The sequence below is a fragment of the Ovis canadensis genome, chromosome 1 (assembly GCF_042477335.2).
Source record: "Ovis canadensis isolate MfBH-ARS-UI-01 breed Bighorn chromosome 1, ARS-UI_OviCan_v2, whole genome shotgun sequence".
NCBI lineage: Eukaryota > Metazoa > Chordata > Mammalia > Artiodactyla > Bovidae > Ovis > Ovis canadensis.
Genome location: NC_091245.1, coordinates 189,720,533 through 189,739,965, shown reverse-complemented (window position 1 = coordinate 189,739,965; position 19,433 = coordinate 189,720,533). Strand labels below are relative to the sequence as shown.

Below are 19,433 nucleotides of genomic sequence, written 5' to 3'. Positions count from 1 at the left end.
AATGAACACAGCTCCACTTGAGAACTCTATTGGAGAGACTTGTAACTTAAATCCCTTTCTCCATGGCCCTCAGAATAAGGGGAAAAGGAAAAAGATTCATACACTGTCACCAACATGGCAGCATATATGCCAGCACCTTGCCAGTTACCATGGCAGGTGCCAGAAGTGTGGATTATTTCACTACATTCTTACAAGGACCTGATGAGGTTAGTACTTATACAATCTCTGTTCATAGCGAAGGAAACACAAGCTCAGAGAGAATAAATAACTTCTCCAGTGTCCAAGTGAGTAGTTCAGTTTGATTTGAACCCAACTGTATCTGAGTCCAAAGCCTGGGTTTAGTTTAGCTAGTCTATACCGGTGGTCCTCAAAGTACAGTGCCCAGAGAAGTAGTATCAGAATCTCCTGGAAATTTATTAGGTGTAAGTTCTTGGGTCTCACCCAAGTCCTACTGAATTAGAAACTCCTGCTGACAGTGATCTGGGCTGTCACAGGTCCTCTTGGTAATGTACGCTCAAGTTTTAGTACTATTTCTCCACATTAAACCTGCTATAAGAAGGCCCCTATAACTGGGCCTAGAATCCATATTGACACAGGAACATCTGAAGATGCTGGTAATGTGTGGACCTCTGACCATGTCAAAGTCCCACCTGACATTTCTGTGCCACCTGGTTCCTCATCAACACAGACTTGGAGCTTTAAGTGTATCTGTAGATTTGGAAGGTAAGGGGAGAAAGTTTTTAAAAGTAAAAGAAAAATTGTTAGTTCCTTGAAATCTTTTGTGAAAAAAAATTGTCAGTCTGATCATTTTTTAAAAAATTTGTTTTGTGCTTATGTTGGACCAGTTGTACTGCCAATTTTCACTGTCATTCATTCCATCATGTATTCAACATGAATGAACATACATTTGTTGGGTGCTAAGGGCTTCACGATGGTGTGATCACTTACCTAGGGCCAGACATCCTGGAATGTGAAGTCAAGTGGGCCTTAGAAAGCATCACTATGAACAAAGCTAATGGAGGTGATGGAATTTCAGTTGAGCTATTTCACATCCTGAAAGATGATGCTATGAAAGTGCTACACTCAATATGCCAGCAAATTTGGAAAACTCAGCAGTGGCCACAGGACTGGAAAAGGGCAGTTTTCATTCCAATCCCAAAGAAAGGCAATGCCAAAGAATGTTCAAACTACTGCACAGTTGCACTCATCTCACACATTAGTAAAGTAATGCTCAAAATTCTCCAAGCCAGGCTTCAGCAATGTGTGAACCGTGAACTTGCAGATGTTCAAGCTGGTTTTAGAAAAGGCAGAGGAACCAGAGATCAAATTGCCACCATCTGCTGGATCATGGAAAAAGCAAGAGAGTTCCAGAAAAACATCTATTTCTGCTTTATTGACTATGCCAAAGCCTTTGACTGTGTGGATCACAATAAACTGTGGACAGTTCTTCAAGAGATGGAAATATCAGACCACCTGACCTGCCTCTTGAGAAACCTGTATGCAGGTCAGGAAGCAACAGTTAGAGCTGGACATGGAACACCAGACTGGTTCCAAATAGGAAAAGGAGTACACCAAGGCTGTATATTGTCACCCTGCTTATTTAACTTATATGCAGAGTACATCATGAGAAACACTGGGCTGGAAGAAACACAAGCTTGAATCAAGATTGGCAGGAGAAATCTCAATAACCTCAGATATGCAGATGACACCACCCTTATGGCAGAAAGTGAAGAGGAACTCAAATGCCTCTTGATAAAAGTGAAAGAGGAGAGTGAAAAAGTTGGCTTAAAGCTCAACATTCAGAAAACGAAGATCAGGGCATCTGCTCACATCACTTCATGGGAAATAGGTGGGGAAACAGTGGAAACAGTGTCAGACTTTATTTTTTTGGGCTCCAAAATCACTGCAGATGGTGACTGTAGCCATGAAATTAAAAGACGCTTACTCCTTGGAAGGAAAGTTATGACCAACCTAGATAGCATGTTGAAGAGCAGAGACATTACTTTGCCAACAAAGGTCCGTCTAGTCAAGGCTATGGTTTTTCCAGTGGTCATGTATGGATGTGAGAGTTGGACTGTGAAGAAAGCTGAGCGCCGAAGAACTGATGCTTTTGAGCTGTGGTGTTGGAAAAGACTCTTGAGTGTCCCTTGGACTGCAAGGAGATCCAACCAGTCCATTCTGAAGGAGATCAGCCCTGGGATTTCTTTGGAAGGAATGATGCTGAAGCTGAAACTCCAGTACTTTGGACACCTCATGTGAAGGGTTGACTCATTGGAAAAGACTCTCATGCTGGAAGAGATTGGGGGCAGGAGGAGAAGGGGATGACAGAGGATGAGATGGCTGGATGGCATCACGGACTCGATGGATGTGAGTCTGAGTGAACTCCGGGAGTTGGTAATGGACAAGGAGGCCTGGTGTGCTGTGATCCATGGAGTCGCAAAGAGTCGGACACGACTGAGTGACTAAACTGAAGGGCTTCCTGGTGGCTCAGAAGGTAAAGATTCTGCCTGCCATGTGGGAGATCTGGGTTTGATCCCTGGGTTGGGAAGATCCCCTGGAGACGGGCACCCATCCAGTATTCTGGCCTGGAGAATTCCATGGACAGAGGAGCCTGGCAGGCTACAGTCCATGGAGTTGCAAAGAGTTGGACACAACTGAGTGACTTCAGTTTTTAAGGAGGTGACAGGTGCCAATATGAGGCTTTTGTGTTTGAACAGTGAGCCAGAAGCAAGCCCCAGTAGGCCTTCTCCAAGCCTACAGTAGCCAGGCCATCCCCAAGAAGTGTGAAAAGTGCTGCCAGAGGTAGGACAGGGCATTTTGGGAAAGCAGAGGAAGCCTCCTCTTCCAGACTTGCAGTCAGAGGAGGCAAGGGTGCAGCTGAAAACCTAAGAAATAAATCTTGCTTAGCCTGGTGAAGGGAGTGGAGTGGCAACTGGTGATGTGGAAGAGTGCTCCAGCCGAGAGATGTACACCTGGGATGACCTGGCACAAGAAGGACGGAGGCAAGGCTAGAGTGCCCAAAGCCCTCTGTCAGGGTGGGGCATGAAGGGAGATGAGGCCCCAGAGAAAGGCTGAAAGCAGACCTGACTGGTCTCCTAGGCCAGGGTGCAGAGGGTGAACTTTATCCTTAGGGAAGTGGGAAAACATTTTACCTAGAGAAGTAACATGAAAAAATATCTACACCAGCAAAGTCATTCTTTTATGGCCTTCTTTTTATCATTGTTGGATGTGTCATCACTCCATATGGACTGTAGCCAACTTAGGAGTCATGATTCTTCTTCTTTCTTTCCCTCCATCTCCTCCAGGGTGTCTGTGCAATATCCACCACAACCCCGCCCAGGCTGAGTAAGACAATTGCCTGTGAGCTGCTCCCAACCAGCCGGGCAGTGTGTTTGCTTATGGCCATTGCTTTTCTTGCCCCATGAATAGAAGGAAGTCACCCTGTAGAGTCCTGGTCTGCCTTCAGCTTTGCCTTCTGCTCTTGGCTGCAGGCTGCACGTCCTTGCTGGTGACGGTCCAGCACACGGAGCGCTATGTCACCCTGTTTGCCTCCGTCATCCTCAAATGTGACTACACCACCTCTGCCCAGCTCCAGGATGTGGTGGTGACGTGGCGCTTCAAGTCCTTCTGCAAGGACCCCATCTTTGACTACTACTCTGCATGTGAGTGCCCTCCTCCCCACTCTTGCCCCCACTCTCACAGAGGGTGAATTACTGCCATTAGGGTGTAGGAATTATTTAGGATCACAAATCCTTATAGTGAGAAGAAGCCAGAAAGATTGCTTATTGCAGTTCCCTCATTTTATAGATAAGCTGAGGCCAAGTAGATGACATAACTTATTCAGGGTCACATACCATTAATTTATTTTAAAATTTCTGTTCCACTTTGTTCTAAAAGGAATGAAGGCAGCTTAGACATTAAGTAAAAAGGCAGAGCAAGTCCTGCATCCTAGTTAATGCCTGGTGCACTCGTATCCCCCACCCCACCCACTAGCCACAGGATGGATGAGGAACGGTCATTTGTGAGCCTCCCGCCCACTACCACAACCCCTTCTAGGGCCAGCCATCCTGTAGACAGTCATGCCTCTCTCAGTGACTGGGAGCACACTGGCTACAGGAAGCCTGCTCATTGTGGGCATCTCTGAATGTTGTGCTGCTCTCTCCTACATTTAGCCAAGTCCTCCCTCTTGGTGACAACTGCCCCACTCATGTCAGTCTTGCTGTCTTGAACTTAAGTCCTTATCTCACTGCCCACCTCTGCCTCTCTCAAGAAACAGAAGAGCCGAGACTCCCACCACCAGCCTGGGACAATTGACCTTTAGAAATCTGGAGAATAGAGGTAGACCCTGTTCACCCTGAGCTTCCCAAGATGAGACAAAGGAGGGGGAGACATCAGCTTTACCATATTTAGCCCCAACTAGTATCTTGCAATATGAGCTCCAAAACCTAACTTACTGAGCCACCCACAGAGCCTCACCTTGTTCCTAGAACACCCCCTTTCTAAATTGAGGCATTGTTTCCTGGGGGCTATTCTTAGAATGCCTGCATTAAGTGGGAAGGTAGGAGGGACCAGGTAGAAGGCATTTATCATCAGCAGATTTAACAGCTCTCAGTACTTTTATTGAGAGGTCAGGTTAGAGGAACCATTTGGGAGCAGATTCTGGAGTCACTTTGGAAATGAGGCAGGGGACATTTGGATGGGAGGTGGTGATACAGTTCAGGATTTGGAAATTTTGGCCCAATAGAGGGGTCTGGAGTCTTGCTGCTCAAAGTGTGAGTAATGGTTTCACCTAGGAGCTCATTAGAAATGTAGACTCTCAGATCCCCATCTTTGAGAAAATGCCTAGGAGATGGAGACCCTCAGGAAACACTGAAAACCTTCACTGCTCCAGGGACCACTGAGGGCACCTTTCTTGATGGGAATTCCTTACTGCTGTGTGACTTGCCCATGTCCTCTTTCTCCAGCATACCAGGCGGCTTTATCCCTGGGCCAGGACCCGTCCAATGACTGCAATGACAGCCAGCGGGAAGTTCGCATCGTGGCCCAGCGGCGGGGGCAGAATGAACCTGTGCTGGGGGTGGATTACCGGCAACGCAAGATCACCATCCAGAATCGTGAGTTCGGAGGCAGCTGGGGCCTGGGGGTGGAGAGCTGTGTAGGCACCAGGCCCAGCGGGCTGAGTCATCGTGGGGATTTCCCTTTTCTTCTGTTGCTTGATGGTCTACTTAGTCACTTTCATTTTTTGAGGAAAGTGCCAAATGCACAGAATGTGCCGCCCCCTCTGAAGTCAGTACCCTGGAGGCTGGGCTCAGACAAGAGGATCGTCTACAGCTTTGGCTAAAGGTCTGGAACTGGGTGTTTTCCTTCACCTTCCTGAGATTCATAGATAACGTGTGGCTGAGGCTCCCTTGATTCCTTCCAGAAAGTACTCTCAAAGCCTGCTCAAACCCCAGATGCCTGAGTTCCCCTCTGGCTACCCCCTGTTTCCCAAATCTATGGAGTAGGGGTTTCTAAGTAGATGGCCACTTATGGACCCTTGCCTTCCACTGGTAGAGGAAAGAGCACTGGGTGTAGAATCAAAAGACGGGGTGGTGATCCCATGCTTCCACCTCCTTGCTTAGTGACCTATTCTTTTTTCGGGCCTCTGTTATCACATCTGAAAGATGGGTGTAATGGTCTTTGTCTCCCCACACTGAAGTAAACATCAAGCATGACATCTGAGAGCTATGTGTGAAGCATATGCATTCTTTGCGGGAGCACCAGGAGTAGACTCAGGTGTCAGACTCAGGTGTAGGTCCCTGTTCTGCACTCACAAGGGTTGTGAACTTGGGCAAGTCCCTTTCACTTTTTAAGCCTCAATTTCTGTAAGGTGGGACTTGCCATAGTACTTGTCTTGTGGAGAGTTGTCAGGATTAAGTGAGATGATATGTATAAAGCACTTAGCAAACCACATGTGTGTGGTGAACTTTCGTTATGACCATTCAGCACACCTGTGAATGAAGGGCCAGCACCCCACATTCCTGGGGGGAGCGGATTCCATGTCCAATGGATTATTGGCGCAGAATTCAGAGCCTATTTCAATGAGCTTTATGTATAGTGTTAAAGAAATATTGACTGGTTAAAAGTAGGGGCTGGGGGGAAGTGGGAGAATACACATAGCAGGCTACTCAGGGTACCCATAGCAACAATCTGAAGAAATCAGTGAATATTCTATGACTGTTTAGAGGTAGATCAACCTAGTTTAAAAATTGTTTCCAACTTTGTGTATAGTACTTTAGCTGATCTGTTTATATTCAACCTCTGACCTTCCCAAGTCAGCCCATGAGCGTTCAGCCTTAGGGAACATCTGTCCTTTTCCAGCTTTTAGGTGCATCCTCAGAGGTTCAGGGTGACTGCTTTTTCCAGAGCCGAGAAACTTAACTCTGATCTGACCCCAAAGTTTAAAGTCTCCTTTACAGTTTTTGAAGGACCAAAGTCCCCATAGGTGATAGTCTCTGATTTTCTGTCATTTTCTTTTTCTTTCTAAATGGCTAACACTGTCCACTACCCCTACTCCCAACCACCTTTGGGTCAAATTCTGCCTCCTTATTCCCATGGGAAAGTGGTATTTCCCCTTGGCTTTAATTTCTATCTCCAGGATTGTAGTGACTTCTTGGAGACCTTGTTTTCTGAAATTTTTATGCCTGTGTTTGCATCATTTGAGAAGACCCTGTCAGATCAGTTCTTGGATCATTTGAAATACTAACATATCTGAATGTCCTCATTATTCTGACATCCCTGAAATAATCTTTGTCTCTAGTAAAATTGGGGGAGATTTATAATACACATTAACCTTGGAGGGTGTATTTCCTCCAAAGCACTTTCACCATTTTTCCAAGTCTGGGGTAAGCTTGTTTCTGGGAAAGGCAGCAGGTTGGAAAATCATGAGTAGGAAAAAAACCATAAGGATTGACGTAGAAAGAGAAGGAAAGAGAAGTCAAAGTTAGCTCCAGTGGTGCATGACCTTGCATGTTTGTTTCATTTCCTCAATAAATATTTCTTGACAAACAGATAAAAAAGAATTGCAGCTATGACTGCCAAGTAATTAGGAGCAAATCTATAACTAAGGTCTTTAAGAATTTGAAGGTGTCCTCTGGTACTTTGTGTGGATAAAGTAGCTTGGATATGGGGGCTACCCTGATGTCTCTGACTGGACGTTAAGCTCTTTCAGGACAGACACAGCACAGGTCTTGTTTGAGCTTCCACAGAGTCTGACATAGTGCTAGACCCACAGAAGGTCTTTAGAGAACATTTGCCTTTAATGTGAACATAACCTTCATCTATCTTAATGGGGTAGACACTTGGTGCTCACAAAAACTCATTCTTTTCTTGAGTAACACTTACTCTGAAAATATTGGCATTTTATCCTTACTTGTTTCTCAAGTTCATCTCAACTGTGCCATCAAGATTCAGAAGTATATGTTCACAGCTGGTGAGGAACCCAAGCTGTGGATTTTCCTACCCAGTTTGGAGAAGACATTAGAGCTTGGTGGTTGAGGGCACCAGCTTTGAGGCAAGACTGAAGTTTGAACCTACCTCTGTTACCTCTCTCTGTTCCAGTTTCCTCTAGTCTTAGTTTCCTCATCTGATATGCAGCTAATAATTCTACCCCTTGTATCAGGATTAAGTTTGATTGCATAAGCAAAAGCCCAAAATATTAGTGACTTAAACAATAAAAAGTTAATTTCTTCCTTGGTGGCTCAGTGGTAAAGAACCTGCCTGCCAATGCAGGAGATGCCAGAGAGTTGGGTTTGGTCTCTGGGTTAGGAAGATCCCCTGGAAGAGGAAATGGAAGCCCAATATTCTTGCCTGGAAAATTCCATGGACAGAGGAGCCTGATGGGCTACACAGTCTGTGGGGTCACAGAGAGTCAGACATGACTGAGCAACTGAGTAGGCACACATACAGGTATAAATTTGGGGCTAGACAGACCAGAACTAGTGTGGTGGCTCTGCTCCATTAATTCCTCAGGAACCCGAGCTCCTTCCCGCTCACTAAGAATGTCATCTCTTTCCTTATGGTCCAAGATGGCAGCCATCACATTTGCTTTCCAGGTAACAGAGTGGAGGAAGAAATGAAGAAAAGAGCAAAGATGTTCCCAAGCTGTTTTCAAGTAGGTTCCTGAGAGCCATCATGTGACACTTCTGTTTATATTCTGTCCACCAGAACCGAGTCACATGTCCATGTCCATCTGTAAGAGAGGATGACAATTAGTGACTTTATTCTGGATAGCTAAGTATTGATACATGAGCAAAAATTCTATGACCATGAGAGAAAGGGAGAACAGACATTGGGAGGTAGCTGGTAACCTCTATCTCACCCATTTAGAGAGCTGTGGAAGGAAGGAAGTGGGGTGATGTATCCTAACTCCTTTCAGGGTACCTGGTAGAGCTCACTAAGTGGTCAGTTTTACCACCTTTATGCTGTTCGGAGACAGAAGAGAATCTCAAAGGAAGGAATAGAGGCCTTTCTCTATGAGAGGCCCTTTTAGGATGTGGAAGTATAATGTTGGGGACCTGAAGCTACCAGAAGTCAGAAACCCATGCCCTCTCCTTTAATTGCTGGCACTTTCCCCTCCCTCACTGCAGGAGCAGATCTGGTGATTAATGAAGTGATGTGGTGGGACCATGGAGTGTATTACTGCACCATTGAGGCCCCAGGGGACACGTCAGGAGACCCAGATAAGGAAGTGAAGCTCATCGTCCTGCGTAAGTGCTCTTGGAGATTTCTATTTGGCCACCCCCACTGGGACACTTTTACATAAAGGAAAAAAAAAAAAAAACAGAAACAAGCAAACCTAGGTTTATTGTGGTTGGTAGCCAGACTCTGAAGTTACCTTACCAAAGCTAAATTTTTTATTCTGCGTGTATATTGCTCAACCTTACCCTATAGGTCAAAAGCTGTGTAGATCAGACCTTTAGCATGTTACAAGCTAAAGCATGCCCCTGCAGATTTAGTTCGACCCTTGCTTGGCTTGCCCCCTGCAGACTGGCTGACCGTGATCTTCATCGTCCTGGGAGCCCTCCTCCTGCTCCTGCTGATTGGAGTGTGCTGGTGCCAGTGTTGCCCCCAGTACTGCTGCTGCTACCTCCGCTGCCCCTGCTGCCCCGACCGCTGCTGCTGCCCCCAGGAAGGTGAGAGGGGACAGACGACCAGTGGGATGGGGTGGGACGAAAGTCGAGTGCCCCAGACATATCAATTTTACATGACCACGTCAAAACCTTGCATTCTCCCAGTTTCTTCTCCATGTCCTTCTCATCACAGGCTCAGAGGTCTTTGGGCTCAGTTCAGAAAATTATGCTTAGGGAAGCCATAGTATGCTTGTTCACCTTCTAGACTGCCTAAGGCCCCCTTCAGATGGGTCTGCCCACTGGTGTCCTTTCCTCAGCAGCCCTGATAGGCCTGTGCTCCAGTATTTGCCCCCACCTCTGACCTTGCTTGGACATAAGGTGGCTGGAGGGAGTGGTTTGCATGGAACAGTGAGAGAGAAGGCCACTTCCTAGAGATTACTTGAAAAGAACAGATCAGAAGAGAGAGAGGTGTTGGAGCAGAGCTCCTCAAACTTAAGAATCTCCTGGAGGGCTTGATAAAACTTGGTTGCCGGCTCTGTCTTTGGAGTTTCTGATTTAATCGGTCTTGGGTGGGCCTGAGGATTTTTATTTCTCAGAAGTTCACACTGTTGGTCTGGGGGCCGCACTTTGAGAGTCTCTGTTTTAGACAAAGGAAAGAGAAGGCAGGAGATCTTGCTCTAACAGTGATCTTTCTTTGGGCTTGAATTTGGCCTTTTATTAATAAAACAGAATTGTGACATGCCCTAAAACGTTTGTTGAAGACAAAAGAAGAAAGTTTATTCCACAAAGATCTTTTCTTACTGAATGGATGGAGCAGAATCAGCAGCTTTAAAGGAAGGATTTTTTTGTGTTTTAAAGTAGCATTTCCTTTTCCTGGTGGTATAAGTAAAGTATTACCTTGTAGAAAATCTGAGAAATTCAGGAAAATGAAAAAAACTGATCTGAGCAACCAGATATAACCACTGTTATCATTTTGGTCTATTTAAAGGATATTAAAAGAAACCCAGAAATTGGCTTTTAAGAAAGAAACAAAACCTAATCTATAATGTCAAGGAGGTCAATGGTCTGAGTCTGGTTTCAGGCCTGTGTTCTGAGGTTGCTGTCTTACAGGAAAAGAGAACTAACTTTTATTGGGTGTCTGTTGTGTGGGGCCTTTGCATATATTTCCCTTTTGAATCCTCACAACCCTAGAAGGCAGGTATCATTGTTATTTAACAATGAGGAGACTGAAGGTCAGAGGAGTCACACAAAGTAAGTAGCAGAAACAATGCAGTGTTGCATTCGTTCTCATTTGACTTACAGTACGTGAATTTCCCACAACAGAGGCTGCCACAGCCTCTGTCTGTGTAGATAGCTATGGGATTGGCTGAGATGCCAATAGGTTCCTTCAAGAGATGAGAAATAGCAGAGAACTCGATATTGGGCCATGGAGCTCCTTGCCTTTCTATCCCTCCTCTGGGAAGGAGGCCATGTAGGAGTCACTGCTCTCAGTGCTGTAATACGCAGACTGAGATGAGGGAAACTCTCCCAGGACGCTTTCTCGGAATCCCTAAGCCTGTGGGGCACTCAAAACAGGCAAGGGCTAGGGACACAGTCAGCACCAGCAATAAATGTGTCCACTGTCCGTAAGCTGATCAACAGGTTCTGGGAGAAAGTGGTTTCTCCCAAGTGTTTAGATTTCATTTAGAAGAACTGGTGAGATAAGGAAATGTGGGCCACAAAGAAAGATCCTTGAACTTGAGCAGATGAGGTCACTTTCAAAGTGAGTCACCTGGGGAGTCTGTCCTGAGAAATTTGGTGACAAGAGGAGATTACATGGAGGGGGCAGGACTTGTCAAGTTAAGCTCTTGGATGGGGAAGAGGGTGGATGTGATCGTGGTTTTGTTTTGTTTTGTTTTTAAATAAGGTAACCCTAAGCAAAGCTATGGTTTTTCCTGTGATCATGTATAGATGTGTGAGTTGGATTGTGAAGAAAGCTGAGCACTGAAGAATTGATGCTTTTGAACTGTGGTGTTGGAGAAGACTCTTGAGAGTCCCTTGGACTGCTAGGAGATCCAACCAGTCCATCCTAAAGGAAGGCAGTCCTGGGTGTTCTTTGGAAGGACTGATGCTGAAGCTGAAACTCCAATACTTTGGCCACGTCATGCAAAGAGTTGACTCATTGGAAAAGACCCTGATGCTAGGAGGGATTGGGGGCAGGAGGAGAAGGGGACGACAGAGGATGAGATGGCTGGATGGCATCACTGACTCGATGGACATGAGTTTGGGTAAACTCTGGGAGTTGGTGATGGACAGGGAGGCCTGGTGTACTGCGATTCATGGGGTCGCAAAGAGTTGGACACGACTGAGCGACTGAACTGAAGCATACTTGTAGATGGAGAACCAAGGCCAGTAGAAAGAAAGAGAAAGGAAGCATTGTGAAGTGAGGCAGTGACTGAGGAGGGATGGAATCAGTGGGAGTAACATCAGGCTTCCCTTTCACTGTAAGAGAGGGAGTGGGAGTGACATCAGGCTTACCTTTCACTGACATCAGGACTACCTTTCACTGTAAGAGAGAGAAAGAGAAGGAAGCCTGCCCTCTGGAGAGAGAGAGGAAGTTAACGCAAGGAATATGATTAAAGTGTAAGGGAAGAAGCTGGGGGAGTGAGTTGACACCAGCCTGTCTCGATTTCAGCAGATCAAAATTCTAGACACAAAAGGCAGCTTCGAGAACGACGTCAGTTATTCTTGAGCTTCTGTGACCACAGCCCACCCCCACAACCTGCTCCCACTTTCCAGTGAGAAGACCAGGGAGGAGTAAAACAAAAATGACACCAAAGTTTAGTAACCCCACTTCAGCTGAGGGAAGTGGGGCCTAGACAGAGATTTCCACAATTACATACAGCTTCTTAGTGGTAAGCCTTGGACTAGTCCTATGATTCCATGTCCAGGACTGGTTCCTCTTCTTAACAAAGACATGTCATCAGCTGTAAGTTCATACTGAGGGGAAGGCATCAGAAGTGGGGAATGTTTAAACTGCCGCTCTGGAGGAGGGAAGCAGGGTTGCTGAATCAGTCAAGGAGATCTACACATATTGGAAAAAAGGGCAATTTGAGGTTGGTTGCCTGACAGTGGAGCCATCATGGGCCCAGGAAGCATGGACTGGTTGTTCCCAAAAGCTGAAATAGAAAGGGTTCCAGGGGTGTGAGATTCTAGGACGCTTCTGAGGATGTCCCTGAAAGGACTGCCAGTCAAATCAGTATACTATGTATACTTCCAGTATATATATAAAAAAAGAAAAAGGACTGTATGACCTATGGGTCAGGGAGGGCGAAGAACACTCTGTAAGAGTGGAGAGGGGGTGGTAAGGAATGGAAAGAAGTTGGAGGTCCTCAGGGTGATTCAGGCACCATGGGTGATTCACACAGAAGATCCTGGCTGCAGGTCTCTGGTAGAAGGGAGGTGTTGAGTGTTATTTCTGTCACAAAGGGTGATCTTAAAGCACATGCCCCAGGTTTTCCTCAGAAATGAAAATGATTATACTTTTGATGATTTAGTCTCCAAATGTGTACTTTTTGTCTTCTATGGGATCTAAGGTGAAAGTAGTGACTTATGTTAACCATTTGTTGTAACAACATGAGCCACGACCCATTGAATATTTGCCAGTATTAGGCATTTCATAGTTATTACCTCATTTAACTGCAACAACTTTATGAAATAGGTATTATTATCCCTGAGGCTTCCCTGGTGGCTCAGATAGTAAAGGATCTGCCTGCAGTGCAAGAGACCTGAGTTCGATCACTGGGTCACGAGGATCCCCTGGAGGAGGAAATGGCAACCCACTCCAGTATTCTTTCCTAGAGATTTCCATAGACAGAGTTGCCTGTCGGGCTACAGTCCATGGGGTCACAAATCAGTCAGACATGACTGAGTGGCTAACACTTTCACTTCACTACTTATTATCCCCAGCTCAGAAATGAGGATGTTGAGCTAACATACTGTGGAGACTCAATCGAAATTACACAGCTAATACATGCTGGGATTCCAGTTGAAGTCCCTGTGACTCTTAAAGCCTGCGTTTATGGAAACCTATCCTTGAGGACCATAATTCTCAGAACGTTGTTGAGAGTTGTTGAGAATCCACAGTAGTCAACTCCAACTCCTGCCTTAAAGTCAAGGAGCTTGTTGAAAACATGGATTTTCTCACATTATATTTGACTGAAGGCCAGTCTGGGAGTGGGATCCAGGAGTCTGTATATTTAACTATCTCATTACAGGTGACCAAGACAGATTTTACACCACTGAGGTTCAGAGATAACTTATTAGGAGTCATTTAAGGCTTTGTTAATTTCTCCATGTTTCTTATTTTATTGCTTGATTCGCCATTAGGTGAGCAACAGAAAGCCTGATAGTCTAGACTTCCCCACTGAGCTATTTTTTTTAGGGACAGGAGGGCAAGGTAGAAGCTCAGAGACTATATTTTTTCACTCCAGTGCATTAGGGAAGGGAGGGATCCTAGAATGAGGTGGTGGCAGTTAAGAAGGAAGCAGGTGGATTAATCTTGGGAATGTGTGAATATTTGACAGGAAGCCTGATGGAAGATCCAGAAAAGTCTCTAGGAAGTCATCTCTGCAAAGGGTCCCATTAATTAAGAAGTAATTTGGAGAGCAAGAAGAGAAGCCCAACTCTCCTTTTCCCTCCTATTGAATTGGAGGTGCTGAAAAAGGAAGTGGCCCAAAGAGGGAACAGTACCATCGGGAGGAGATCAAGATTCAGTTAAGAGGGGTAGGGGGCAGCGAAGGTTGTTCCCAATGGGATCAGATGTCCTGAGGCCCTGGAAGCAAGATTAGTCTGGAGTGAATTTTGAAAGGTGTGGTGCTGAGGAGAGAAAAATAATGTGAGAAGGTACTGCTGGGAAAGGGTGTGTTTTTTTTTGTTTTTTTGCTTTATCACATAAAGGAGTCTGGGGACTCCGCAGTTTGGCAGAAAGAGTAAAGGCTTGACAGACAGACACAGGGTCACACACTGCCTCTACTGGTGGTCACCAGCTGTGGGACATTGGGCTGGGAAGGTAACCTCTCTAACTTTCTCATCTGATGCTCACATTTAAGAGATTTCTCTGAGGATTAGTTAACTCATGTAAAGTGACTGGCTCATATTAAGGAGGGCATTGTATGTGCTGAAGGTGGCATGTTATATGGAATTGGGGGAGGCACGTGTTAGCAAGAGGAAGAGGAAAGTGCTGAGTAGGTGAACTTGTCTTCAGAGGGTCTGGTGTGCTGTCCTCAGGCATGAAGGTGTGTCAGGTGGGTGAGCTGCTCTAAGCTTGTATCTGACTTCCTCCAGGCTGGGCTGTGACTCACCATCAGGGCCAGAGCTCCACAAAAGTCTGGGGGCTTGGCTACAACCACTTCTTGTTGTGTTGGAAGTTGGTTTTATACTGGAGCCATTGAATAGCCTTCCAGATGACCCTTATCTGCTGGCCTCAGCAAATCCCCCACCCTATGCTGGGTCCAGAATGCCTGTCTTTTGCCTCCTCGTACTATGGTAAGAGGAAGCTCTGGCAGAGCTCTGTAGCTTTAGGGGCATTCAGAAGGTTGGAGAACCCAGGAAGAGGTGAGAGTACCATGCTGGGGGCCTGAAGCGGGCACTTCCTGCACTTAAGCACACAAGTGGATAGACCTGGGACTGTTCTACATGCATGTATACATAGGGACCTTGGGAGACATGTGCACTCAGTCACAGAATCACATGAGCAAAACAACTAAATGCATTTGTTTTTAATTTGTATGTGCTGTGGGTTGTGTGCTTCAGATCAGCTGCAGAGGGGACTGGAGAAACATTTCTATGGACTCTTGGGCTGCTTTTTTTTAATACTGTTTTCTTTGCCCTGAAAGGAAATGGTATTTCCCTTCTGTCTTTTCTGCCTCTACCCCACCCATTAGAGATTCCCCTTACTTAGGGAAAACCCCAACATTTAATAAAGTGAGGAGAAGCATAGAAAGGATCTACTTCAGGTTTTTGCATTCTCTGCCTTCTTCCCCATGGTTTTCTCCCACCCAGGGCTGGCATTACCAGCTGGAAACATTCATCAGTCCCTTTTCCTTTACCAGTAATTCTGCCCATTGACCTCAGCATCTGTGTCCTTTTCTTCCACTCTGAGCAGGTGATCCTCCCAAGAAGCCCCTGACTCACCACCTCCTGAAACCCTTTGCATCTGTGCCTTCTATATTTGGTCTATAGCCTGAGATTTCACTGCCTGCTAAGATCTACATTTCTACCTATACATCTTGGGTGACCTTGGAAATTGGCAGGACGATGAAATGATTCCAAGACTAGGAAGTCAAGTTTCAGGAGGATATTTCCTAGGGTGCAGGTCCTGCAGTCTTTCCAGGGAATTTATTCCCAGAGTTCTGACAGAGGAACAGTGGATTCACTACTTCCCTTAACCCTTCCACCCATATAAGAGAGGACACAGAAAACCTCAAGGAGAGAAAGTGGCCTCTTGGCAAGGCTGCTGGGTGGAGAGAAGTGAAGTGGGACGTGTGGGCCTTGCCCTGGCTCAGGGCCTGCGTTTCTCCCTTTTCCCCTGCAGCCCTGGCCCGCCACCGCTACATGAAGCAGGCTCAGGCCTTAGGCTCTCAGATGATGGAAAAACCCCTGTACTGGGGGGCGGACAGGAGCTCCCAGTTTTCATCTTATCCAATGAACCCACTGCTGCAGCGAGGTAAACCCTGCCAGAGATTTGGGGTGGGAGAGGGTAAAGGGCAAGGGTAGGAGCATGGGCTGCATCAGGGCCTTCATGACCAAACGGGGGGCATCTTTGTGATGGAGGACGGGAAGGTGTAGATTCATGCTAAATAAGGCCGCACTTGGGGGCCCTGATTCTGAGGAGTGTGTTTTGGACGAGCAGTTCTGCATGTTCTTACTCTTGTTTTCACTCAGATTTGTCCCTGCGATCCAGCCTCCCCGAGGTGCCAGTGACCCAGGCAATCGCTCACCCTCCCATCCCCAATGGTGTCCTAGAGTATTTGGAGAAGGAGCTGCGGAACCTCAACCCAGCCCAGCCTCTGCCGCCTGACCTCCAGGCCACGTCTGGCCACCCCTGCAGCATCCTGTCCTCCCTGGGCTCTGAGGTTGTGGAACGCAGAGTCATCCACCTGCCTCCCCTGGTCAGAGACCTGCCAGCTTCGCGGAGGACCAGCAGCTCCTCCCGCCAGCAGTGGCTCCCTGCACCGCCATCTCCCCCCAGACCCTGGGATCTGAGGGAGGGGAGAAGGCAGCACCGCTACTCTGATTTCCACCAGGAGCTCCGGGATCCTGAGGCTCAGTGCTGGGAGCTGGAGCAACGGGAGCTGGACCGACTGCGGCGTGGGAGGAACCGCGGCTCCAGGCATCGCTGGTCACCCAGGCCCTGGTCAGACAGGGACAGCCTCAGCGACGGCGACGGCCCCTCATCCAGTGAGGCCCGCTGGCGGCCCCGCCGCCCCCCTCTCCGGAGCCGGAGCCGCTACCCAGAGAGAGATCCCCGCAGGCCCAGCCCCAAGGAAAGCGCTCAGGGGCACCAGAGGCGCAGGCCCCGCAGCTACTCCCCTCCCCTGCCCTCTGGCCTCAGTTCCTGGAGCTCCGAGGAGGAGAAGGAGAGGCAGCCCCAGAGCTGGGAGACCCGCCGCCATCGTCGCTCGTGCTCCCCAAACTGGCCTGAGGAGAAACCACCCAGCTACCGCTCGCTGGATGTCAGCTCAGGCAAGAATGGCAAGAAAAAAGGGAGTGTGAAGAGGCGCTTGGTGAGCCTGGGGCTTCCTGCTGAGGGTCGGGAGTGGGCAGTAAGGACTCTTCATCCAGGCTGACGCAGGCCACCTCATACGCCTCCATGGAGGGCCCCGGTCCCTGTTTTGCACTGCTCGCCCTCTGGGCTCCAGACACCTCTTGCAGAGTTGGAAGGAACAGTGAGCGCTCAGGGCAAGCTTGATGCTTCAGGAGGGGTTTCCTGGCCCCAGCCTGGCTCCACCCCTCATCACGGTTCCCGGAGGCCAGCTGGGCAGGGTCCCCCCATTTCACAGGGAGGAAACCAGGCTCAAAATAATTAAGTACCTTGTGAATAGTAGAGCTAGGACTCCAGGGCAGGCCTTCAGGCTGCCTTGCTTTACTTAGCAACAATTTCCATTCCCCAAATTAGAACAGTGGGCCTGACAGGGTGCAAGGGTCTGTTGTATTTGAGGATGCAGCCCTTGGAGACCCCTCTAGAAAGTATCATTACAATGATTTAGAAACAGACCCAAAACGAAACAAAAAAACCTGATATCCCAAATATGGGTCAAACTTTAGGATTCTGTGAACAGGCAAGGTGCCAATGTCAGAGCCTGAAAGGGGTACAAAAGGAAACAGGCTTTTTAATGCCTCTGAATATAGACCCTTTTCCACTGTAAGGTGTGACTTTAAAGTCATTTTATAATTAATATACCTCAGTGATATAAACTTGTCTCTTGCAAGTTATGCTGGTTGTTGCTCAAAAATATTCGTGAATTGCCTTCAGAACCAACTTACAAGCTACTCACAAAAATCTATTTCTTTATTCATTCAAAATCCTTTTTGTTTTGTTTCTGCTGAGATAAAAGGATATGACCAATACAGTATTGTAAAGTAAAATAAAGTAAAAATAAAAATTAAAAAAAAATAAAAGGATATGGAGCAGGTTGTGAGGGAGGTTCTCAGAGTAGAGGGATATTAGAGGAACAAGAATTTTAATCTCTCATGCACTTTGATACAACTCTTATTTGGAAATGCAGGTTCTGCTGTGCCTTGTTTTAAAATCAGTCATCTGTGTAGTGTGTGCAAAGAAACAGGCACCTTGTGAGCGCCTCAGTGCTGGTCTCTCTAGGGAAGAACCTTGGTAAAAGAGTGATTTGTGAGGAAGATAGTGAAGGCCCACAGGCATTTCTGAAATAATTGATGGCAATTATATTCTCACAGATGTCCCATGAGAGAGGCAAAGAGTAATAATGAAACTTACGAAACTAAGTGGCACTGAGCCATGGACATTTATGCAGTGTTTCATTTAATCCTTTCAACACCCTGTTCATTTACAGTGGATACAACTCTTCCATGTTACCAGTAAGAAAATTACATCCTGAAAGAAAATACAAAATCAGAGTCAAGACAATCACTGTTACTTTGGTCATATGGTTACTAGATGGTCTCTTATCTTCACTGTAACAAAGAAAAAATTAAAACCCACCTTCAAACCCAAATCCTATTTTGTTCTAAGTTAAAGAAGAAATTTAAATTTTCCTTTATTTTCTTCTAAATTATGTAGTTTCTTGTAAGTGAAAGAAGGGTGAAGTGAGGTATCAGTTATGTTCTGGATGTTGGGATAAGCCATTTCTAGGTCTTATTTCACTTAATCCTTGCAACTGCCCTGTGAGGCTTAGTGAGGTTAAGTAACATGCTCAAGGTCACACAGCCAAGAGGGAGTGAAACCAAAATTTGAACAAAGCCCTTTAACTCTCAAGCCTGTGCTCTTTTCAATTCATGCTGCCTAATTAGAAAAAAATCTGTGGGGCAATGTTTTCTTGTGACTTTTATTTCTTCCTTATTTTCTGAAAGTATTATAGCTTCCTTTATAGTACACCTTTCTTTATAGTACACCTTTCATCAGGGTGTACACAGAATCATTCTGTCATAAGCAAACCAAATTTTCAATTGTAAAGTTGCTTGTGAGAGGAAAAGTCCACTCAAGATAATTCTAAAGGCCTTCATTATTTTGGATTTCGCTGAGCTTATCTCCAAAAGAGTTTTCACTTCAATTTATCACATTCAACTGTCCACTCATATCCTGAATGACCAGAGGCCCAGGACCAAAGCTTGATTTAGAAGGGTGATTGGTTTGGAGGGCACCGTGTTTTGTTTGTAACTTGAATTTTGAATGCCTTTGTTGTTGTTGTTATTTAGTAAGTTGTATCCAACTCTTTTGTGACTCCATAGACTATAGCCCACCAGGCTCTTTTATCCATGGGATTTCCCAGGCAAGAGTACTGGAATGGGTTGCCATTTCCTTCTCTAGGGGATCTTCCTCAACCAGGGATTGAATCTGTGTCCCCTACATTAGCAGGTGGGTTCTTTACTTCTGAGTTACCAGGGAAAGCCCCTTGAATGCCTTTAATGGGGCCAAAATTTCATTCTTTGCTTCTCTCCTTGATGGGGCTGGAGGCTTTCAAAACACCTTCTAACGTTTAAAGTCTTTGGAGCTTGCAGCTAATTTTAGAAGTTATAATATATTTGGGCCACTAGATGGTGATCTTTAATTATATATAACTTGAAGTTTCTCTACTCAGGTTGATAAAA

At 46.3% G+C, this 19,433-nt stretch overlaps 2 protein-coding genes across 7 annotated transcripts in view; one reads left to right on the top strand and one right to left on the bottom strand.

Annotated features, from left to right (window-relative positions):
- Positions 1-19,433, top strand: part of ILDR1 (immunoglobulin like domain containing receptor 1) — a 35,162-nt gene that overhangs the window by 11,081 nt on the left and 4,648 nt on the right. Inside the window, exons 2-7 of one of the 6 annotated variants that reach the window (XM_069555669.1) lie at positions 3,492-3,662; positions 4,965-5,114; positions 8,628-8,747; positions 9,027-9,173; positions 15,685-15,816; positions 16,035-16,876. In XM_069555669.1, coding sequence (XP_069411770.1) covers positions 3,492-3,662; positions 4,965-5,114; positions 8,628-8,747; positions 9,027-9,173; positions 15,685-15,816; positions 16,035-16,876 — 1,562 coding nt within the window. Of the gene's footprint in view, positions 1-3,491; positions 3,663-4,964; positions 5,115-8,627; positions 8,748-9,026; positions 9,174-15,684; positions 15,817-16,034; positions 17,772-19,433 lie in introns of those variants that run through there. The other 5 variants (XM_069555677.1, XM_069555658.1, XM_069555695.1 and 2 more) reach the window with 5 other exon arrangements.
- The window catches only part of SLC15A2 (solute carrier family 15 member 2), a 131,966-nt gene continuing 118,597 nt past the window's right edge, over positions 6,065-19,433 (bottom strand). Inside the window, exon 43 of the mRNA XM_069555407.1 lies at positions 6,065-8,230. Within this exon, the coding sequence (XP_069411508.1) occupies positions 8,213-8,230 (18 nt within the window). The 3' untranslated portion in view covers positions 6,065-8,212. The remainder of the gene's footprint in view (positions 8,231-19,433) is intronic.